The sequence below is a fragment of the Dipodomys merriami genome, unplaced genomic scaffold (assembly GCF_024711535.1).
Source record: "Dipodomys merriami isolate MVZ:Mamm:240054 unplaced genomic scaffold, mDipMer1.0.p SCAF_137, whole genome shotgun sequence".
Lineage (NCBI taxonomy): Eukaryota > Metazoa > Chordata > Mammalia > Rodentia > Heteromyidae > Dipodomys > Dipodomys merriami.
In genome coordinates this window covers 1,264,068-1,285,245 of record NW_027202682.1, presented here as the reverse complement: position 1 = coordinate 1,285,245, position 21,178 = coordinate 1,264,068, and the positions used below count along the sequence as shown (strand labels likewise).

Below are 21,178 nucleotides of genomic sequence, written 5' to 3'. Positions count from 1 at the left end.
CACCTGCCCGACCCCGGCCTGTGTGAGACCCCAGGGTGCCCTCAGGCTGCCTATTCCCCACCCAGGCAAGCTCGTCCAGGAGGGCGGCGCTGAGGAGGCTTGTCTCGGGGGACAGTGCCTGCTACCCCGGCCACCGCGGTCTGGAGCTCCCCAGGACAAGGCCTCTCTCCTGGCCTACCTGCCACGCCCACCCGTCAGCCTCGGCGTCCGGCTGCAGCTCGCAGGCCTGGCCCTCAACCCGGGGCAGAGAGGCCGAGCCGCATTCCTGCTGGGGCCCGCAAAGAAGCCTGTGGCAGCCACGGGCACCCAGCACGGGCAGGGCGGGGCAGGAAGACATTCCGGTGACTGCAGAGGAAGGGGGTCCACAGTGGACACAGGCCAGCAGGCCCTGGATCCGCCCAGGGCCCCCCACATTCCATCCCAGGCGGGCAGGTCTCCAATCAGCCCAGCCCCCTCCCCCCCGGCCCCCTTCCCTCCCAGGGCTGAAGCGCTGAGGGGCTACGTGCCCTTCCGCAGGCTTGCCCACCACAGCACAGGCACAGGGCAGAGGCCGGAACCCTGGGGAGGCCCTGCAGTGCCCGGGCCCTGCCCCAAGCCCCAGGCTGAGCTGGACTGTGCCCCGGGGAGGCAGTGTGCACAGAGCACAGGGTGGTCCTGCTGAGGGCAGTCAGATGCCCACGGCTCCCACCTGAGCCTGACCCCCTCACCTGAGCCTGACTCCCTCACCTGAGCCTGACCCTCCCACCTGAGCCTGACCCCCTCACCTGAGCCTGACCCCCTCACCTGAGCCTGACCCCCTCACCTGAGCCTGACTCCACCACCTGAGCCTGACCCCACCACCTGAGCCTGACCCCCTCACCTGAGCCTGACCCTCCCACCTGAGCCTGACTCTCCCACCTGAGCCTGACCCCCTCACCTGAGCCTGACTCCACCACCTGAGCCTGACCCTCCCACCTGAGCCTGACTCTCCCACCTGAGCCTGACCCCCTCACCTGAGCCTGACCCCCTCACCTGAGCCTGACCCTCCCACCTGAGCCTGACCCCCTCACCTGAGCCTGACTCCACCACCTGAGCCTGACCCCCTCACCTGAGCCTGACCCCACCACCTGAGCCTGACTCCACCACCTGAGCCTGACCCTTCCACCTGAGCCTGACCCCCTCACCTGAGCCTGACCCTCCCACCTGAGCCTGACCCCTTCACCTGAGCCTGACCCCCTCACCTGAGCCTGACCCCCTCACCTGAGCCTGACTCCACCACCTGAGCCTGACCCCACCACCTGAGCCTGACCCCCTCACCTGAGCCTGACCCTCCCACCTGAGCCTGACTCTCCCACCTGAGCCTGACCCCCTCACCTGAGCCTGACTCCACCACCTGAGCCTGACCCCCTCACCTGAGCCTGACCCCCTCACCTGAGCCTGACCCTCCCACGCGGCACCTGACCCCCTCACCTGAGCCTGACCCCCTCACCTGAGCCTGACCCCCTCACCTGAGCCTGACTCCACCACCTGAGCCTGACTCCACCACCTGAGCCTGACCCCCTCACCTGAGCCTGACCCTCCCACCTGAGCCTGACCCTCCCACCTGAGCCTGACCCCCTCACCTGAGCCTGACCCCCTCACCTGAGCCTGACCCTCCCACCTGAGCCTGACCCCCTCACCTGAGCCTGACCCCCTCACCTGAGCCTGACCCTCCCACCTGAGCCTGACCCTCCCACCTGAGCCTGACCCCCTCACCCTGGGGCCCCAGCAGCCTCTGTGCCCCTGGGGGGCACAGCCTCCATTCAGTATCCAGACTTGGGCATTACTCTGGGTCCTGAGGAGGGTGGACAGTGGGGAGGGCTCCACATTGCACTCATGGGAGGCAGGGATGAGGGGGAGGGATGAGGAGGGATGAGGAGGGGTGAGGAGGGATGAGGAGGGGTGAGGAGGGATGGGGGAGGGGTGAGGAGGGGTGAGGAGGGAGGGGGTGAGGAGGGATGAGGAGGGATGAGGGGGATGAGGAGGGGTGAGGAGGGATGAGGAGGGGTGAGGAGGGGTGAGGAGGGGTGAGGAGGGGTGAGGAGGGATGAGGAGGGATGAGGAGGGGTGAGGAGGGTGAGGAGGGATGAGGAAGGGTGAGGAGGGATGAGGAGGGATGAGGAGGGGTAAGGAGGGATGAGGAGGGGTGAGGAGGGGTGAGGAGGGGTGAGGAGGGGTGAGGAGGAATGAGGAGGGGTGAGGAGGGTGAGGAGGGATGAGGAGGGGTGAGGAGGGATGAGGAGGGGTGAGGAGGGATGAGGGATGAGGAGGGATGAGGAGGGGTGAGGAGGGGTGAGGAGGGGTGAGGAGGAATGAGGAGGGGTGAGGAGGGTGAGGAGGGATGAGGAGGGGTGAGGAGGGATGAGGAGGGATGAGGAGGGGTGAGGAGGGATGAGGAGGGATGAGGAGGGGTGAGGAGGGGTGAGGAGGGGTGAGGAGGGGTGAGGAGGAATGAGGAGGGGTGAGGAGGGTGAGGAGGGATGAGGAGGGGTGAGGAGGGATGAGGAGGGATGAGGAGGGGTGAGGAGGGATGAGGAGGGATGAGGAGGGGTGAGGAGGGGTGAGGAGGGGTGAGGAGGGAGGAGGGGTGAGGAGGGATGAGGAGGGGTGAGGGATGAGGAGGGATGAGGAGGGAGGAGGGGTGAGGAGGGGTGAGGAGGGGGGGTGAGGAGGGGTGAGGAGGGGTGAGGAGGGGTGAGGAGGGTGAGGAGGGGTGAGGAGGGTGAGGAGGGTGAGGGGTGAGGAGGGTGAGGAGGGGTGAGGAGGGGTGAGGAGGGGTGAGGAGGGGGGTGTGAGCCGGCACAGCAAGGCAGCGCACGCCGTGCACATGGGCACAGGGTCACTGTAAGTCACTGAGTTCATGTGAAGACAGGGCTGGGAAGTGGGCGGCCCGGGGTGCGGGGAGGGGAGGGCGGCCCGGGGTGGGGGGAGGGGAGGGCGGCCCGGGGTGCGGGGAGGGGAGGGCGGCCCGGGGTGGGGGTGCGGGGAGGGGAGGGCGGCCCGGGGTGGGGGGGAGGGGAGGGCGGCCCGGGGTGGGGGTGCGGGGAGGGGAGGGCTTGCGCTTGGCTGTGTAGGGACGCCCCCTGTGTGACCTCTCACGGTGAGACTGAGTCCGGGGGTGGTGGACTTGAGTGAGCACCCTGCCTCAGTTTCTTCACCTGCTGGGTGGAGGCTCCCAGCAGGCCAAGTGGAACCAATGAAGCGTGGCTACCTGGCTGGGGGCGGGCGGCCGCGGGCGGGCACGGGAAGGGTGGGTGGGCCCCTGGGGAGGAGCTGGGGGTCGGGCTGCGCTCACCCTGACCTCTAGGGGCAGGGACTGAGAGGCAGCGGAGCCCAGGCCGGGTGCCAGGCCAGGGTGCAGCTCACCCCCAACACACACTGCAAATCACAGAGCACGGACACCTAGCTAGATTTGGCAGCTTGGGTCTGAAATCCTAGCGCTTGGGAGGCCGAGGATCCTGAACCCCGGGCAGCTCGGACAGCACAGCGAACCCTCGGGGCAGGGCGGTGGACAGGCACAGAACGTCCCAGCCAACGGCAGAGAACCGGCCGTTCTCAGCCGTACACCGACAGGTGCCAGGGGTTCTGTGGTGACGGAAATTACAGAATGTGATCTGGCCCCCACAGATGTAAGACTCCCAGGAACCACACACCTAGGAAAACCCACGCACGCAAACCTCACCACCCGCCTAATTCCGCGGAACAAAGCAGCAATGGCAGAGGAAATTTGATATGTCTAAGGTAACCACAGAGAAAACCCTTCTCACGGTGGTGGAAGAGCTGGCACCCGGGTGCTGCTCGGACTAGCTACAAGGAAGGAATTTCCCTGTGTAACATACACGTCAGTAAATACGGCCTGGCTGCGTGTTGGTGGTGGCAGAGAATTGCAAGGCTGTGGGTTCTACACTACAAATGAGTAAATCCTGACTTGTAAAAAGTTTGTTGGAGCTGGGCGCTGGTGGCTCACGCCTGTCATCCTCGCTACTCAGGAGGCTGAGCTCTGAGGATCACGGTTCAAAGCCAGCCCGGGCAGCAAACTCCCTGAGACTCTTCTCTCCCAGAAAACTGGAAGTGGTGCTGTGGCTCAAGTGGTAGAACGCTCGCCTTGAGCTGACGAGCTGAGGGACAGCGCTCAGGCCCAGAGTTCAAGCCCTACAACTGAACAGAAAAAAAAAAAAGGTTGTTGGAAGCAAATAGGGTACAGTGGTACACACTCCTGGAGACCCGGGCAGGGGGGTTGCTTAAGCCCAGCACGGAGGGAACAGGACGAATGCCGAGGCCGATCACGGTACACAGTGTAAGCTTATTCACCCCTATTTTGGGTTGCCAGCCTTCACCCTGAGCCATTCCCAAGCCAGGCCTGGCCACAGATGTCTATCCCCACCTCCCGGCTGTGTCAGCCACACTGCCGGGATGCCAGTCCGGCCACACTGGTCTCCAGTGTGTGATCACAAGGTGCATCCGCTCTAGGATGTTTTCCCTGCCCTGGCTGTCCGAGAGCTCCAGTGTCAGCTGTGACTATGAAGCTTTCCTGCCCCGGCCCTCCTCTGCCTTCCGACTCCTGCCACTCTATCTACCTCCACAGCTGCAGCGCAGTCCCGCGAGGGACAGCCTGCCAGCCTCTAGCTGACATTAAACGCTTCTTTCTCCTACGTGACTGTGTGTCCCAGTGGTGTTCTGGGTGGGCATTTACACAAGCCTTTACTTCAGGCTGCGGTCCCGGGGTGCGTGCACGGCGAGCTGTGGGAGGTGTCCGGAGCTGGCACACGGCTCCGGTCCCCAGACGCCACCCCCAGGTGATCTTCCTTGTTGGTTTCCGGGCACCACTGGCTTCCTGTGACCCCCACCCCACCCCCGTGGGCTGCCAATCTCAGCCCCAGGCTACCGCTGGCCTTTTCACTGTGTGAGGAAATACACTCACTCACACACACACACACTCACACACACACCCTTTATTCTTTGACTTTTCGCATGAGCAGATCTGTTGTTTGTAGGCTACCTGCGGACCTGCTGAGAACTTGGATAAACACTGATTCTGCTTCCACGCTAATCCGACGAGGCCGGGCCTCGCTCTGGTCTCTGCACGCCATCCCCTCCCAGCAAGGAGGCGCGGAGGCCTGTGGGGCTGGGGCGGGCCTCGGAGGGGCCTCTCTCCCTTGGTGGTGGCAGTTAGTGTCCCTGACCACCGCGTCCCCAGGGCTGGTCATCTGGTCCACTTCAGGGGCACTGCTGGCCCAGTGGGTACACAGCCCCACCTCTCCCATCCTCTGGGGTCCCAGGGTGGGGACCATGGGCAGAAGGACAGGCCGGGACTCACAGGAAGAGCTGGACAGAGCAGCCGGAGCCCAGGGCAGGAGTCAGCCAGACGCCCTCCCTGTCACCCTGCAACCATTGAGAATGGGAGCTGGGGAGTGGTTGGGAGCCGCCAGGAGACGCTGTGGGCATCACCACAAGAAAGGCGGATGGAGGGGGAGGCCCGGGGCTCTCATGCTCCCCCACGTGGCCCGCCCCCCTCCCCAGGGCCGCACGCACCCTCGGGAGCTGCCAGGGGCAGGCCACGCCGCCCAGGCCCCTGCCCGCCTCCCAGCTCCCCACACCCAGCCGTCTGTCCTGCGCCTGGCCCCGCCGCCAGCACTGCCCGGTGCTCTGACTTGTGTGGCCCCGGGGTCAGCGAGGACTCAGGGCAGTCCCAGGAGGAGCCACCAGCTTCCGAGGCAGAAAGAGCTGTCCCCGGACGCACCAGGCCCTTCCACCACGTCCCAGGAACAGCGTCCGGGCCGCACGTCAGGCACCCCAGAGCCTCCACCAGAAACGCCCGTCCCCTGCAGGACTGTGGGGCCACGCACATCGCAGGCGGGCACACCCGCGTCCCTACATGGTGCCCAGCCTTGGGGACAGACCGGGGTCCGTGGCTGGCACTCTGCGGCCACCCAGCCGGCTGCCCTGTGTGGCGCGCGGCCGGCTCATTAGAGGCTCACCGCGGCCCGTGCCAGGCCCCCCGGGGCTGTTACCAGGCTTCCGCCTGTTGACAAGATGTGGCGGCCCCAGAGGGAAGACATCGCGCTGATTATGCCACTAATGATGCGTTCATTGCTGGCAGTAATTCCTTCAACGGGTAAAACCTGTCCACGGGCCACCTTCTGTGGGCCGAGTCCCAGCTCTCATGGGGGCTGGGTGGGGGCATGCGGACACGCATGAGCACACTCACGCACAGGCTGGCGGCCACGTCATTGTGCAAACACACACAAGCCGGCGGTCATGACGCCACGTATGCACACTCATAAACACACCGATGGAACAGCTAGGTATGACGTTGCATGCCGTAATCCCTGCATGAAAGCCACACATGCTGTACCAGCCCGGGCCACATAGCAAAACACTGCTTCAACAATAAGAACGAAGCCGGCGCCGGTGGCTCACGCCTGTAACCCTAACTACTCAGGAGGCTGAGATCTGAGGATCGCGGTTCAAAGCCAGCCTGGGCAGGAAAGTCCGTGAGACTCTTATCTCCAACGAACCACCAGAAAACGGGAAGTGGCGCTGTGGCTCACGCAGTAGAGCACTTGCCTGGAGCTGAAGAGCTAAGGAACAGTGCCCAGGCCCAGAGTTCAAGCCCCACAACCGACAAAAGAAAAAAAAAAAAAAACGATAAGGTCACAAAATGGAGCACACGCACAAAACACATGGAGGGATGAGCAGGCAAAGACAGCTTCGCCTTCAGCCGGGCACGCGGCCGTCCCGCAATGCAGACACACACCGCACATCGCAGGTGCCGGCCGGTCCCACGCTGCATCCTCACGGTGGCCACTTCCACTGCCGCTGCCCCACAGGCCCACCGCGGCCGTGACGCTCTGGACGCCGACCTCACGCAGGGCCGCTGCCTGGCAGAATCCCTGCCTGTGGCGCCCGGGCGGGCACAGCGGCTTGGCCCCAACCCACCTGGTCCCCACCGCTGCTGTGGGCCCCCCAAAGCCCACTTCCTGCATCTGCCCTCCAGGCCCATGGGCACCTGGAACGGGGGCAGTGTGGCCAGGCTGGGTGTCCGAGGTGTGCGTCCTGCAGAACCCCAGGGTGACCTTCCCCAGGAAGAGGCTCTCCCACCAGTGGTCCTTGCTCACAGGGTCCTGGGCTGGGGTGGCTCTATGTCCAACAGCAGGTGTTGTGCTGAGAGGGGCTGGAGCTAGACTGCCCATGCTCAGGACAGGGGAGAAACCACCCGCAGGGGAGAGGGGGCACACAGCCCCCCACCCGCAGGGGCGCGGCTATGCACATTCAAACCTCAGAGTTCTGGTCTCCACAACTGTGGGAAGAGATCTCTGTGGTTCCACAAACCCGCACCTGAGCCTGTGGCACAGAAGCCTGCAAAGCTGTGGCCAGCCCGGGGAAGGGGCAGTGGCGGGCACCAGGCCCTGGGTCTGCCACCCAGTGGCCCGTGGATGCTGATGGGCCCCTCCAGGAGTCCCAGCAGCGCACAAGGAAGTGAGGCACACGGGGAGCCCCAGAGCACCCCGGGGTCCGTGCGCACAGCCCAGCATCCCCAGCTGACCACGGGGCTGCCCTTCCCCTCACCGATGTGTGCTCTTCCCAGGGTCTGGCCTAGGGACACGCGCACGGAAGCGCGCAGTAAATACACACTAATGATGATGATGAAACAATTTGCAAATAAAAGCCAGGGGACCCGGAGGTGCAGGGTTGGCACAGGAGCGGAATCTGCAGGGAAATGAGTTAAAGAACCATCCCCAAGGGGTTGAGAAGCTCGGCCCAGAACAGCGGAGAACTTGCTCGGGATTGGAGGGGGTCAAAAACCCCTGGTCCTGTTTGCCCAGGCTGGCCCCAGGCTGGCTTCAGTCCTCCGATGAGCCTGGACGAGCTGGATGAGCCTTCCCAGTTACGCCTCCTACCCACACCCGCCATGCAGATGGGTTTACGCAGGTGACCCCCATACCCAGCTTGCTCTCTGAGCTGCAGGCACCCTGACTTTTGGCTCAGGCTGACTTGGAACTGAGATCCTTCGGGGGCTGGGCTGATAAATGTGAGCCACTCCCTTCACTTGTGTCCTTCTACTACCAATGAGATTGTTCAGATGGTGGACACAGTATCTCAGACTCTGCTTGGGTACCACCAAGGCAGGCCTGGGCAGTGCCAGATGCCCACTGGCCTGGAGGCTGCCAGAGCTCCAGCTGGGAAGTAAACTAGGCAGGAGGAGGCAGGGGGAGGCAGGAGGAGGAGGCAGGAGGAGGCAGGGGGAGGCAGGGGGAGGAGGCAGGGGAGGAGGCAGGGGGAGGAGGCAGGGGGAGGCAGGGGGAGGAGGCAGGGGAGGCAGGAGGAGGCAGGGGGAGGCAGGGGGAGGAGGCAGGGGGAGGCAGGGGGAGGAGGCAGGAGGAGGCAGGGGGAGGCAGGGGGAGGAGGCAGGGGAGGAGGCAGGGGGAGGAGGCAGGGGGAGGCAGGGGGAGGAGGCAGGGGAGGCAGGAGGAGGCAGGGGGAGGCAGGGGGAGGAGGCAGGGGGAGGCAGGGGGAGGCAGGGGGAGGCAGGGGGAGGAGGCAGGGGGAGGCAGGCTGAATCCAGGCCCAGCCCCCAGGCGGTGCGCGGCCCTCATCTGATGCCGCTAAGCCAAGGCTGGGCCGGGCCCACAGAGGAGCCAGAGCCCAGGGCAGCCGGGAGGCCTCCGCACAGACAGACAGACAGACAGACCCGCCGCGGCCCCGAGGCCTCCGCACAGACAGACAGACAGACCCGCCGCGGCCCCGAGGCCTCCGCACAGACAGACAGACAGACAGACCCGCCGCGGCCCCGAGGCCTCCCCACAGACAGACAGACCCGCCGCGGCCCCGAGGCCTCCGCACATACAGACAGACAGACAGACCCGCCGCGGCCCCGAGGCCTCCCCACAGACAGACAGACAGACCCCGCCGCGGCCCCGAGGCCTCCCCACAGACAGACAGACAGACCCCGCCGCGGCCCCGAGGCCTCCGCACAGACAGACAGACAGACAGACCCCGCCGCGGCCCCGAGGCCTCCGCACGGACAGACGGACAGACAGACAGACAGACCCGCCGCGGCCCCGAGGCCTCCGCACGGACAGACAGACAGACAGACCCGCCGCGGCCCCGAGGCCTCCGCACGGACAGACAGACAGACCCGCCGCGGCCCCGAGGCCTCCGCACAGACAGACAGACAGACAGACCCCGCCGCGGCCCCGAGGCCTCCGCACGGACAGACGGACAGACAGACAGACAGACCCGCCGCGGCCCCGAGGCCTCCGCACGGACAGACAGACAGACAGACCCGCCGCGGCCCCGAGGCCTCCGCACGGACAGACAGACAGACCCGCCGCGGCCCCGAGGCCTCCGCATGGACAGACAGACAGACCCGCCGCGGCCCCGAGGCCTCCGCACGGACAGACAGACAGACCCGCCGCGGCCCCGAGGCCTCCGCACGGACCCCGCCGCCCACCCGCGCCGGGCAGGGGCGGAGGCGCGGGCCGGCGAGGCCTCCTCCTCCTCGGACGGCGGCGGGAGCCCGGCGCGGGCTCAGCTGGGAGCCGAAGCCAAGCGGGGCCGCAGCGTGAGGCCGGGTCAACGCGGGCCGCCGGGGAGGGCGCTGAGCTCCGGGGCGCCGGGGGAGGGCGCTGAGCTCCGGGGCGCCGGGGGAGGGCGCTGAGCTCCGGGGCGCCGGGGGAGGGCGCTGAGCTCCGGGCCGCCGGGGGAGGGCGCTGAGCTCGGGGCGCCGGGGGAGGGCGCTGAGCGGGGCGCCGGCGGAGGGCGCTGAGCGGGGCGCCGGGGGAGGGCGCTGAGCTCCGGGGCGCCGGCGGAGGGCGCTGAGCGGGGCGCCGGGGGAGGGCGCTGAGCTCCGGGCCGCCGGGGGAGGGCGCTGAGCTCCGGGCCGCCGGCGGAGGGCGCGCGCTCCCGCCCCCCGGGCCCCGGGCCGCTTTACGGCAGTGCGCCGCTTTACGGCAGCGTGGCGGAAGAGCCCCGTCGTTTAGCGCCATTTGGCGACACCTGCGCCGGGCGGCGGCGCGGCCGACATGGCGTCGCCCTTCAGCGGGGCGCTGCAGCTGACGGACCTGGACGACTTCATCGGGCCGTCGCAGGTGGGCCGGCGGGGCGGGGCGGCCGCTCCCAGCTCCGTCCGCCTGGCCGGGGCTCCAGATAGCGCAGCTTCCGTCCTCCTTCCGGGGAAACTGAGGCCGGGCAGGGCCGGGTCTGCCGGCCAGGTCGCCGTGCCCCAGATGCCCCGCGGGGGCCCTCGGAGCCGTGGGAGGGCGCGGGGTTCGCAGGCAGGCCCCCGGAGTGGGGGTCCCGCCCCGCCGCGGGGAACTGGCGGGAGGGCGCGGGGGGGGGCTGCCAGCGGGGGGAGGGCGCGGGGGGGGGCTGCCAGCGGGGGGAGGGCGCGGGGGGGAGGGCGCGGGGGGGCTGCCAGCGGGGGGAGGGCGCGGGGGGGCTGCCAGCGGGGGGAGGGCGCGGGGGGGGGCTGCCAGCGGGGGGAGGGCGCGGGGAGGGCGGGGGGAGGGCTGCCAGCGGGGGGAGGGCGGGGGGAGGGCTGCCAGCGGGGGGAGGGCGCGGGGAGGGCTGCCAGCGGGGGGAGGGCGCGGGGGGGGGCTGCCAGCGGGGGGAGGGCGCGGGGGGAGGGCGCGGGGGGAGGGCGCGGGGGGGCTGCCGGCGGGGGGGAGGGCGCGGGGGGAGGGCTGCCAGCGAGGGGGAGGGCGCGGGGGGAGGGCGCGGGGGGGGGGCTGCCACCGAGGGGGAGGGCGCGGGGGGAGGGCTGCCAGCGAGGGGGAGGCTGCCAGCAAGGGGGAGGGCGCGGGGGGGGGCTGCCAGCGGGAGGGGGGGGCTGCCAGCGAGGGGGAGGGCGCGGGGGGGCTGCCAGCGGGAGGGGGGGGCTGCCAGCGAGGGGGAGGGCGCGGGGGGGGGGGGCTGCCAGCGGGGGGAGGGCTGCCAGCGGGGGGAGGGCTGCCAGCGAGGGGGAGGGCGCGGGGGGCTGCCAGCGGGGGGGGGGCTGCCAGCGGGGGGAGGGCTGCCAGCGGGGGGAGGGCTGCCAGCGAGGGGGAGGGCGCGGGGGGCTGCCAGCGGGGGGAGGGCGCGGGGGAGGGCTGCCAGCGAGGGGGAGGGCGTGGGGGAGGGCTGCCAGCGAGGGGGAGGCTGCCAGCAAGGGGGAGGGCGCGGGGGGCTGCCAGCGGGGGGGGGGGCTGCCAGCGGGGGGAGGGCTGCCAGCGAGGGGGAGGGCGCGGGGGGCTGCCAGCGGGGGGAGGGCGCGGGGGAGGGCTGCCAGCGAGGGGGAGGGCGTGGGGGAGGGCTGCCAGCGAGGGGGAGGCTGCCAGCAAGGGGGAGGGCGCGGGGGGCTGCCAGCGGGGGGGGGGGCTGCCAGCGGGGGGAGGGCTGCCAGCGAGGGGGAGGGCGCGGGGGGCTGCCAGCGGGGGGAGGGCGCGGGGGAGGGCTGCCAGCGAGGGGGAGGGCGCGGGGGAGGGCTGCCAGCGAGGGGGAGGCTGCCAGCAAGGGGGAGGGCGCGGGGGGCTGCCAGCGGGGGGAGGGCTGCCAGCGAGGGGGAGGGCGCGGGGGGCTGCCAGCGGGGGGGGGGCTGCCAGCGGGGGGAGGGCTGCCAGCGAGGGGGAGGGCGCGGGGGGCTGCCAGCGGGGGGAGGGCGCGGGGGAGGGCTGCCAGCGAGGGGGAGGCTGCCAGCAAGGGGGAGGGCGCGGGGGGGGGGCTGCCAGCGGGAGGGGGGGGCTGCCAGCGAGGGGGAGGGCGCGGGGGGCTGCCAGCGGGGGGAGGGCGCGGGGGGGGGGCTGTCAGCCCAGAGAGGGGAAGGGGGGAGGAGAGGACTTTGGGGTGCGGAGGAGGGGGCTGTGGGGGTTGTTGGGGGCTGTCAGCCCGGCCTGGCCGCCCCCCTGCCCGCGGCCTGCAGAGGTGGAGGGCCGGTGCTGCTGTCCACACTTAGGATGGAGGTCAGGGTGGGCAGAGCTTTGGCGTGCAGGCCGTCTGTGGCCTGGCCCTCGGGGCTGCCCTGGCCTCAGCCCTAGCCTAGGCTGGTTTCAGCGGCAGGAGGGCGCTGCCTGTTTGGGGCCACTGCCTGGTGCCGCCTGGCCTGCTTGGAGCCCGCTTCCCCCTCACAGGCCGGCCTGGGTCTCTCCCTGCACAGGACTGCATCAAGCCCGTGAAGGTGGATAAGAAGCCAGGAGGTGGCGTGGCCAAGATCCACATTGAAGACGACGGAAGTTACTTCCAAGTGCACGCTGTAAGCGGGGGATCTGAGACGCGTGACACATGTGACCCTGAGTCTTCTGCTTCCCCCGCCAGTCCCTCCTCCCACCCAGACCTCAGTTCCTGGCCCCTCCCTGACCGGGGTGGGGGCGGGGTAGGGCACCCAGGCCTAGCGGCAGGCAGACTTGCCTGCCTCAGTCCTAGATTTTCTATTCTGGCACCAGGACACCTACTTCCTTCCTAATTAAACAATCATAAGATCTAGGTGTGACAGTGTTAAAATTCACCCCAACTGTCTTCAGACTTGAACTCTAGGACGTTGACTCCTAGGTCTGTTCTGTTCTGTTGAGTCTGACACTACTGTCCACGCCACCGTCTCTCCTCTCTTGTCTACCCTGGCTTGTCCTCTCTCATAGCCTGCGTGCACACCCAGGGGGCTGGACGACCCCCAGACCCTTGAGTGAGCGAGTCCACTTTTCTGCACTGACTTAATTCACGCCCTCCCTGTTCGCATCACTCAGATATGCTAATGAATGTGACATTGATATGAACACCTAGGATGTAAACTTAACATTTCCATCATAAGTATGAAATTTTTTAAAACATCGAGTCGGGGTTGGGTACACGTATGAAGTGATAAGCACCTGCCCAGCAGGTACCAGGCCCTGAGTTCAACCCCTCCTACTATCTTCCACCTCAAAGGAAAAAAAGAAAACGATCGAGTAGCAGGGCTAGGGACTTGGCTCAGTGGCAGCGTGTCTTCCTGGCACACATAAGGCCAAGTTCAATCCCTAGCACCCCAAAAGTAGAAATGAAAATGGAGTGGCAAGCAGCCCAGATAGCTGCCGTGGCAGCTGTTTATAAAAGGAAGACAGAGTTCCTGCTGAGCCCAGGCCTGCGGGCTCCCCACACAGGACCTTCCACCCGTGTTCTCCGCAGGATGGTGGGACCCAGAAGCTGGAGAGAGCCAAGGTCTCGCTCAATGACTGCCTGGCGTGCAGCGGCTGTGTCACTTCTGCAGAGACCGTCCTCATCACCCAGCAGAGCCACGAGGAGCTGCGGAAAGTTCTGGATGCTAATAAGGTAAGCCGTGGAGATCGGCCCCCGCAGCCCGCCGTGTTTCCACCAGGCACCTCGTCCCCGGCCGCCCACCCTTTCCCAGGTGACTCGTGGGTCTCCAGGGCACCCCCCATGACGTCTGCACGCTCCACCCGTCAGTCCTGGGCCCTGAACTTTGGGTTCTGAGTGGGGCGACGGCGCCCGGCTGGGGCAGGCTGGGCACGGGATCTGCACCAGGCTTGCGGGGTCAGAGGCCTACCTCCCTTGCTTTGCAGACAGCGGCGCCCGGTGAGCAGCGGCTGGTGGTGGTGTCAATCTCTCCTCAGTCCACGGCGTCCCTGGCAGTGAGGTTTCAGCTGGATCCCACAGACGCTGCCAGGAAATTAACTTCGTTCTTTAAGAAATTAGGTAGGCACAGAACGCCGGGTGCGTCACCGCCACAGAACAAAAGGGCATCTGGTGCCAAGGCCTCTTCCCACCCGGGTCACGCGTCACTCCTGTGAACCCCACGGCAGACTCGGCTCCAAGTCTGACTTCAGCCTGAAGTTTTGCCTGGATGGCTGAGGGCAGGGTCTCTGGAGAAGCCCTCTGCGTTCTGGTTTTGTGCTTTGCCTTCCCTGTTGTACTTTGGGGTTTTGGTGTGGTTTGGGAGGTTGTTTTGTTGGCTTTTTTTTTGTGGTGAAGTTTGAACTCGGGACCTCGTGCTTGCTAGACAGGCACGCTCCCACCTGGGCCACACCTCCCACCCAGACCTCGGTTCCTGCCTTTAAGGCAGTTCTGCGGCGCTCGGCCTGGGCCGGCCCTGGCTGGCTCTGTGCCGGGTGCTGGGCTGCAGGAGGACGTGGGTGCTGTGAGAGCGACCCCTGCTCAACGAGCTCGTTTTCCAGCCGCCGGCAGCCTGCCCTGGCAGGGGGCCAGGGGCTGGGCGTGGCGCTCACAGCCCAACCACAGGACGCTGGCCGTGGGGTCCAGCTCCCTCGGGAGCACACCGATGCTGTGGCTGGTCTGGTTTGTGGACTTCGCCCAAGTCCCGGGCACCCCGGGGCCCAGGCCTGATTCCGATGGTGCCAGCGGGTGCAGTGCTACCTGGCACGCGAGCTCCGGTCCTGGGGGCAGGGACTCCTCTCTGCACATCCTGTGGGAGCTGCATGTGGCAGCTGGGCCACGCATGAGCCCAGGGCATCTCAGGGACAGGGTTGGGGGCTCAGGTCTCTGCCTGTGGGGCCGTGGGCACCCGGAGTGGGCCACGTAAGGTAGGCCTCTGTGGGAGGAATGTTGTCGCCGGCTGAGCTTCACTTCCAGTGAAGGGATGCAGAAGAGCCCGTGGGTGGGTGCTGGGGAGCAGGTGAAGCGGGGTCACCGCTGTGCGCAGCAGCGTCTTCTGGTGGCTGCTGGGGAACGGAATCTGCGCCCACTGCTGACGGTTGCCCTCCCGTGGGAACAGCGCGTCCACGGTGCCAGCCCCCTGCCCCGCTGGCCCCTGCCACGGCGAGGTGTCAAGCGCCCCTCCTTCCACTTCCAGGGGTGCACTACGTATTCGACACCGCCTTCTCCAGGAACTTCAGCCTCCTGGAGAGCCAGCGAGAGTTTGTGCGGCGATTCCAACGCCAGGCTGACTCCAAAGAGGCCTTGCCCGTACTGGCTTCTGCCTGCCCAGGTGTGTGTGGGGCGGAGGGTGGAGGTGCCCCGGGGTCGCCCGCTGTTGCCCCGCCCCGCGGTGCCGGCTGCCTGGAGCGTGCTGCCTCGTGACGGTGGTGACACTGGGGGAGAGGCCCGCCCCCAGCATGTCAAGTCACTGCCAAGCTGCTAAGAGCCCCCTGCCGCCCCGCGTCCCCGACACCCCCGACACCCGTTTGCTCCTCTGGCTCAGGTTGGATCTGCTACGCCGAGAAGACGCACGGCAGCCTCGTCCTCCCCTACCTCAGCACGGTGCGCTCTCCCCAGCAGGTCATGGGCGCCCTGGTCAAGGACTTCTTCACGCAGCAGCAGGTAGCGGCCCGGGCCGGGAGCTGGGGCAGGCAGGGCCTGCTGCCAGGGAACCCCACGGGGGCTGCCGTGGGCAGTCTCGGTTCTCCGTCACCCCCGCTGCCCAGGTGTCGCCAGGGGCCAGCTCTGAGGTGGAAGTGCTTGTCACTTGCCCAGAGGTGGCCGGAGCCCGCACAGGCCGCTGGGTGAATACCGCCGGGCGCTGCCTGAGGTCCTGGCCAGCGGGGCCGGGAGGGAGCCACTGACACAGTGCCCATGGCCGTGTGCGCAGCTGGCCTTCCTGCAGGTCGGCCTCGTGGCATCCATGTGCACAGAACCTTCTGGAAAACGTGGTCTCACGGCTGACATCCTGGTCAGCCATGGGTCCCGCCTCTCCTGTCACGGCCAGGCCGTCTGAGGTGGTGAGACCCCCCACTCCCTTGTTCCCGCAGCACCTGACCCCAGACAAGGTCTACCACGTCACGGTGATGCCCTGCTATGACAAAAAGCTGGAAGCATCTAGACCCGACTTCCTCAGCCGGGAGCACCCGGCTCGGGAGGTGGACTGCGTGCTCACCACAGGTGAGGCCAGGGCGCCCCCGCCAGTGTGTTGCTGGGGCGCCCCCAAGGGCCCCGCAGCCCCAGCTGTGTCTCCTTGTGTGTGTTGGGGGACAGGCAGCAGATCCCTGGGCTTGAACCTTCACCCCGCTTCTGAGCTGAGCAGGCTGCATCGCCCGGCAGGGCTGAGACGGCCCTCCCAAAGTCCAGGGGTCAGCCGGGCTCCCCGGATGTCTTCGCGCTGAGCCGTGCGCTGTGGTTCCGCTGCAGGGGAAGTCTTCCAGCTGCTGGAGGAAGAGGGGGTCTCGCTCTTGGAGCTGGAGCCGGCCGCTCTGGACAGCCTGTGAGTCTATGCAGTCGCTGGGAACGTTCACTTTGGCTAATGGCCTGGGGGCGGGGGGGGGGCCCTGTCCCACCTCTTTGCCTTCGTACACTGTGGCCTGCTTGGGCTAGGCAGGGGCTGCGTCGGGTGTAGCTTCCAGGACCTTGGTGGTGTGGGTGGGTTCTGCCACCTTAGGGCCCCGAGGCTCGACAGGAGGCAAGGCTCAGCCCTCAGCCCGGCGCAGCCCGGCGCAGCCCGGCGCAGTGGCTGGTGGCTGGGGGGTTGCACTGACACGCCCTTCCCCCAGGACCGGCGGCTCGTGTGAAGAGCCCACCAGCCACCGGGGCGGGGGGTCCGGAGGGTACCTGGAGCACGTGTTCCGCTACGCAGCCCAGGAGCTCTTTGGGATCCACGTGGACGAGGTCACCTACAGACCTCTGAGGTGAGTGCCGTGCCGCCCGCCGGCGCCGCCCCAAGGTGGGCGGGAGACGCGCACAGCCTCCCTCCTCACAGGCTGTGTGACCCCCACCCGGGAGGCCCGGCCAACCCCGCCTGCTGCACTCCATCCGTGCAGTTAAGGAAGCCAAAAGCTGGATGAGGTTCTGCTGGACCGGAGCATGGCGGGGAAGCAGCCAGGAGCCAGGGACCCCAGCAGGCCTCCCCAGGGGGCCGGGTACCCGCAGGGGAGGGGGCGTGACGCAAGCCCAGCCTGTGCCACCAGGAACAAGGACTTCCAGGAGGTGGCCCTGGAGAGGGAGGGCCGCGTGCTGCTGCACTTCGCCACAGCCTATGGCTTTCGCAACATCCAGAACCTCGTACAGAAGCTGAAGCGGGGCCGCTGCCCCTACCACTACGTGGAGATCATGGCCTGCCCGTCAGGTAACCGCCTGGGCACTGACGGACGGCCTTCCACCAGTGCAGGGGGGGGTGGTGTTGGGAATCCCCCCGCCTGGCTCTCTCACTACCCTACCCCTGCTCTGCTTGCCCCAGGTTGCTTGAACGGCGGGGGCCAGCTCAAGGCTGCGGACACGCCCAGCAAGCAGCTTCTCCTGCAGGTGGAGAGAAAGTACAGCATGGTCAGGACACGGGCACCAGAGGACATACCTGAAGTCCAGGAGTTGTACCAGCGCTGGCTGCAGGGTGAGGGCTCGGAGCTGGCTGGCCGCCTGCTGCACACCCAGTACCACGCGGTGGAGAGGCCCAGCTCAGGCCTCAGCATCCGGTGGTAGGCCGCTTCTGGTCGGCGAGGCCATACACCCTCAGCCGCGGGGGCCTTCTCCAAAACTCAGAGTGAGCTGCAGGACCGTGCTGGGCCCCGGTGCCGCTCACCAGGGGCCACCTCGCACGGACGGCCCGCGCGCATAGCCCGTGAACAGATAGCCTCGCACGGATGGCCCACACACAGCCCGTGCCTCCGGACTGGCCCTGTTGGGATGGGGCAGCCAAAGAGAGCTTCCAGAACCTCCTTCTCTGGCCAGAACTGACTTGCAAGGGCGCCGACGCCCCATTCCTGGCTGTGATGACCCGCTCCTGGTGAACCCTATTCCTGCTCTCCAGGGTCAACCCTGAAGCTGGTGCAGAGGGCCACGGGGCTGGACTGCCCCACATGGGGCCTGGAAGGGAGGGGTGCCTGGCGCCCTCAAACCAGGTGTGTGTGAGGAAGACGGGGGCTTGGCTGTCCCCAGTCTGGCCCTCACCTGGTCCGGCCTTGTCCTAATAAACAGATGGCGTTTGGCAGGTCACTGAGCCAGGCTTTGAGCGCTTTATTCACAGTACAAAGCCCTCCCTGCACCTGGCGGCCTCCTGGAGCAGCAGGCCAGGGCGGAGTGGCGGCCAGCCGAGCCCAGCGGGAAGTCCCAGGCCAGGGACTGGCGGAGGCCCTTGTCCCTTGCCAGGGGAGGGGGACCCGGAGGGGGCCCTCGGGCTCACTTCTGCCGGAGTGCGCTCAGAAGGCCCCACTGCAGAGCCAGGAGAGCCCGGGCCTGGGGCTGCGGCTGCTCGGACGTGTGCTGGAACTTTGCCCGCTCCCTGCAGAGCACCTCCAGGACCTGGGCCGGGGCCGTCTGGCCTGTGAACCGGCGTACGGCCCCCTCCCTGTAAGGGAGAGCAGGTCTGGCTGGATGCCCAGGAGAGCAGGGATGGGCAGGCCGGGGGATGACAGTGTGCCTCCCGGTGACAGGGACATTGAGCACCCGCCTAACTACCCCAGTGACCGCCACGGGGGCCCCAAGGACAGCGGGACACCGGCCCTGGCCAGCCCGTGCCGCAGGGAGCCCCGGCGGGCCCGCCACGGCCGTACTCACTCAACTCTCAGGAAAGGGTTGTACAGGAGCTCCTCGCCCAGTGTGGAAGGCACGGTGGGCACGTCGTCCTCCTCCCTCCTCTGCAATGACACAGGCCCTCGCCCCACAGCACGCCGCTGACGGCCACGGGCCGTCCAGCGCCGCCCAGGACTCCAGCGCTGGGCCGCGAGGCCCAGGCCCAGGCCACTACAGCCACTGGTGGCGGTGTCAAACCAGGGCAGCGCCCCCACAACACCCTCCCAGGGAGGAGGGGACGAGGAGCGGCCATACCTGTGCCCAGGCCAGCTTGGTTCTCACGTGGTCATTGCAGGGCTCCACTTTCTGTGCAAACTCCAGGTTGCTCAGCGTGTGTTCGTGCCCACAAAACACCTTCTGCGGAAAGCGGGTGCTCCGTGGCACAGGGATGTCCAAGCGCTCGGGGCCTGGCCGGGGTCCATGCCGGGTCACTGCGTGCGGAAACCCTGTCACAGAGCCAGGGCCCACTCACCGTCTCGGGGGGCAGGCTACACAGGATGTCTGTCAGGCTTTGGTACATTTGCTGAGCCGTGTCCTCCAAGCGCCAGCCACAGCCAGCCACCGACAGGGCGTCCCCTGGGGAGGAAGATGGGTCAGAGGAGGTGGGCAGTGTGCTCGGGAAGGGGTGGCAGGTTCCCGCTCACAGGGTACCTGAAAAGAGGGCAGGTGGGTCCGGGCTGTCCTCCTCCCACAGGAAGTAGCTCATGTGGCCCGAGGTGTGGCCGGGCGTCAGAAGGCAGCGCACGTGTATGGCCCCAAACTGCAGCAGCACCGGAGTAAGGGACGTGAGGGCCTGAGGGTTGGCAAGCAGCCTGGGCAGCCCCCGGGGGTCCCGGCCTGGGCGCCTCCCCGCCCTGCGCAGGCTCACCAGCAGCTCCTCGCCGTGGGCCAGCCTGCGGGTGAGCGCGCAGATGCGCTCGTCGGCTCCCAGCACGGCCAGCCCGGGCAGCAGCCGCGCCAGCTCCGCGTTTCCCCGGGCGTGGTCCCTGCGGGGGAGCCGAGCCGGTCACACCGGGCGCGGGCGGGGGCGGCCCCAGGCGCCCGGCCCCAGGCGCTCACCAGTGGTGGTGTGTGGTCAGCACCGTGGTCAGGGACACGCCCTCCCGGCCCGCGATCTCCAGCAGCTGGAAGGAGGGAGTCCGGGTGGGGGGGCAGCGGGGGGCCGGGCCTGGGGGGGGCCGGGAACCGGGGGGCCGCCCCTCCCGCACGGGGCGCCACGGCTGCGCGCCCAGCGCCCCGCAGGCCACGGGCTACTGCAGGGGCCGCACCGGAGAGCAGATGCGACCCGACCTCAAGGCGCCCCACGCCCCCAGCGAGCGCGGGGTCGGGCCGGCCAGGGGGGGAGAGGACAGAGGCGCGGGCTGGGCCGGGCGGGGTGGGGCGGGGCGGGGCGGAGTAGGGGGCGGGGCCGGGCTGAGCGGGGCGGGGCAGGGCCGGGCGGAGTAGAGGGCGGGGCCGGGCGGAGCCGGGCCGGGGCTGAGCGGGGCGGGGCCGGGCGGAGTGGGGGGCGGGGCCAGGCTGAGCGGGGGGCGGGGCCGGGCTGAGCGGGGCGGGGCCGGGCGGAGTGGGGGCGGGGCGGGCCGGGCGGAGTGGGGGGCGGGGCCGGGCTGAGCGGGGCGGGGCCGGGCAGAGTGGGGGGCGGGGCCGGGCGGAGTGGGGCGGGGCGGGGCCGAGTGGGGCGGGGCCGGGCTGAGCGGGGCGGGGCCGAGCGGGGGGCGGGGCCGGGCTGAGCGGGGCGGGGCCGGAGTGGGGGGTGGGGCGGGGCCGGGCGGAGTGGGGGGCGGGGCCGGGCGGAGTGGGGCGGGGCCGGGCCGAGTGGGGCGGGGCCGGGCTGAGCGGGGCGGGGCCGGGCTGAGCGGGGGGCGGGGCCGGGCTGAGCGGGGCGGGGCCTGGCGGGGCGGGGTCGGGCCGGGCGGAGCCTGGCGGGGCGGGGTCGGGCCGGGCCGGGCGGGGCGGCGGGCGGCGGCCCTCACCCGCGTGGGCACGGCCGCGTCCACGGCCACGGCCTCCCGCGTGCGCTCCTCGATGACCAGGTACATGTAGTTGTCCTCCAGCACCGAGATGACCTTGACCTTCATGTCGCGGGGCTCAGACCCCGGCGCCCCGAGAGGGCGCGCCCCCGCCCGCCGCCCCGGAAGCTCCCGGAAGGACCGCGGCTTCCCGGGCCCTGCCCGCCGCCCGCCCTCCTCCTCCGGAGGCCCCGCCGGCAGCCCGGCCTCTCCGTTCACCGCACCGGTGCGCAGGCCAGGACGAGCGGGAGACCTGGGCGACGGGGGACGGAGGACGAAGGCGGTCACGGCCCCGACGCCGGAGCTGCGCTGGCCGGCCGCTACCCCGCCTCCCGGCCGGAACCTCCGCAGCGGGAGGCAGCGCGCACGCGCGGCAGGCAGCGCCCGGGCGGGGCGCATGCTCAGACCCTTCCTCGGGAGCCCACAGCCCCGTCCCTCCGCGCGGGACGCTGCGAGCCCCGCCCCCTGAACGCGGGATGCCCAGAGCCCCGCCCCCTGCACCTGGGACTCCCAGAGCCCCGCCCCCTGCACCTGGGACTCCCAGAGCCCCGCCCCATCTCCCAGAGCCCCGCCCCATCTTCCAGAGCCCCGCCCCTACACCTGGGACTCCCAGAGCCCCGCCCCATCTTCCAGAGCCCCGCCCCTGCACCTGGGACTCCCAGAGCCCCGCCCCATCTCCCAGAGCCCCGCCCCATCTCCCAGAGCCCCGCCCCCTCAGGAGCGATGCCCGGAGC

The 21,178-nt window shown here is 69.0% G+C and overlaps 2 protein-coding genes across 3 annotated transcripts; one reads left to right on the top strand and one right to left on the bottom strand.

Annotated features, from left to right (window-relative positions):
- Window positions 1-10,006: 10,006 nt before the first annotated feature.
- Window positions 10,007-17,859, top strand: LOC138825388 (cytosolic iron-sulfur assembly component 3). The gene is made up of 11 exons (XM_070019866.1): window positions 10,007-10,109; window positions 12,152-12,247; window positions 13,153-13,296; window positions 13,548-13,680; window positions 14,795-14,929; window positions 15,143-15,261; window positions 15,690-15,819; window positions 16,066-16,138; window positions 16,425-16,559; window positions 16,839-16,996; window positions 17,108-17,859. The coding sequence occupies exons 1-11, from the start codon at window positions 10,044-10,046 to the stop codon at window positions 17,344-17,346; spliced, it is 1,428 nt and encodes a 475-aa protein (XP_069875967.1). The 5' UTR covers window positions 10,007-10,043; the 3' UTR covers window positions 17,347-17,859.
- On the bottom strand, window positions 17,857-20,782 carry LOC138825395 (hydroxyacylglutathione hydrolase-like protein). Of its 2 annotated transcripts, none has more exons than XM_070019884.1 (8): window positions 20,409-20,782; window positions 19,495-19,559; window positions 19,304-19,421; window positions 19,087-19,195; window positions 18,908-19,011; window positions 18,691-18,792; window positions 18,421-18,536; window positions 17,857-18,211 (listed from the first exon to the last, which is right to left on the bottom strand). In XM_070019884.1, the coding sequence occupies exons 1-8, from the start codon at window positions 20,511-20,513 to the stop codon at window positions 18,043-18,045; spliced, it is 888 nt and encodes a 295-aa protein (XP_069875985.1). In that variant the 5' UTR covers window positions 20,514-20,782; the 3' UTR covers window positions 17,857-18,042. The 2 variants fall into 2 exon arrangements, with proteins under 2 accessions (XP_069875985.1, XP_069875986.1); XM_070019885.1 differs by having other exon boundaries at window positions 18,421-18,500.
- Between the last annotated feature and the right edge of the window lie 396 nt (window positions 20,783-21,178).

Excerpts from the sequence above, each read along its gene's own strand:
- LOC138825388 (XM_070019866.1), top strand. The coding sequence starts at position 10,044 with ATGGCGTCGCCCTTCAGCGGGGCGCTGCAGCTGACGGACCTGGACGAC. Across the intron at positions 14,930-15,142 it reads ACTGGCTTCTGCCTGCCCAG|GTTGGATCTGCTACGCCGAG; the intron begins GTGTGTGTGGGG and ends CCTCTGGCTCAG. Across the intron at positions 15,820-16,065 it reads GGACTGCGTGCTCACCACAG|GGGAAGTCTTCCAGCTGCTG; the intron begins GTGAGGCCAGGG and ends GTTCCGCTGCAG.
- LOC138825395 (XM_070019884.1), bottom strand. The coding sequence starts at position 20,513 with ATGAAGGTCAAGGTCATCTCGGTGCTGGAGGACAACTACATGTACCTG. Across the intron at positions 19,560-20,408 it reads ACGCGGCCGTGCCCACGCGG|CTGCTGGAGATCGCGGGCCG; the intron begins GTGAGGGCCGCC and ends CCCTCCTTCCAG. Across the intron at positions 19,012-19,086 it reads CCCACCTGCCCTCTTTTCAG|GGGACGCCCTGTCGGTGGCT; the intron begins GTACCCTGTGAG and ends CTTCCTCCCCAG.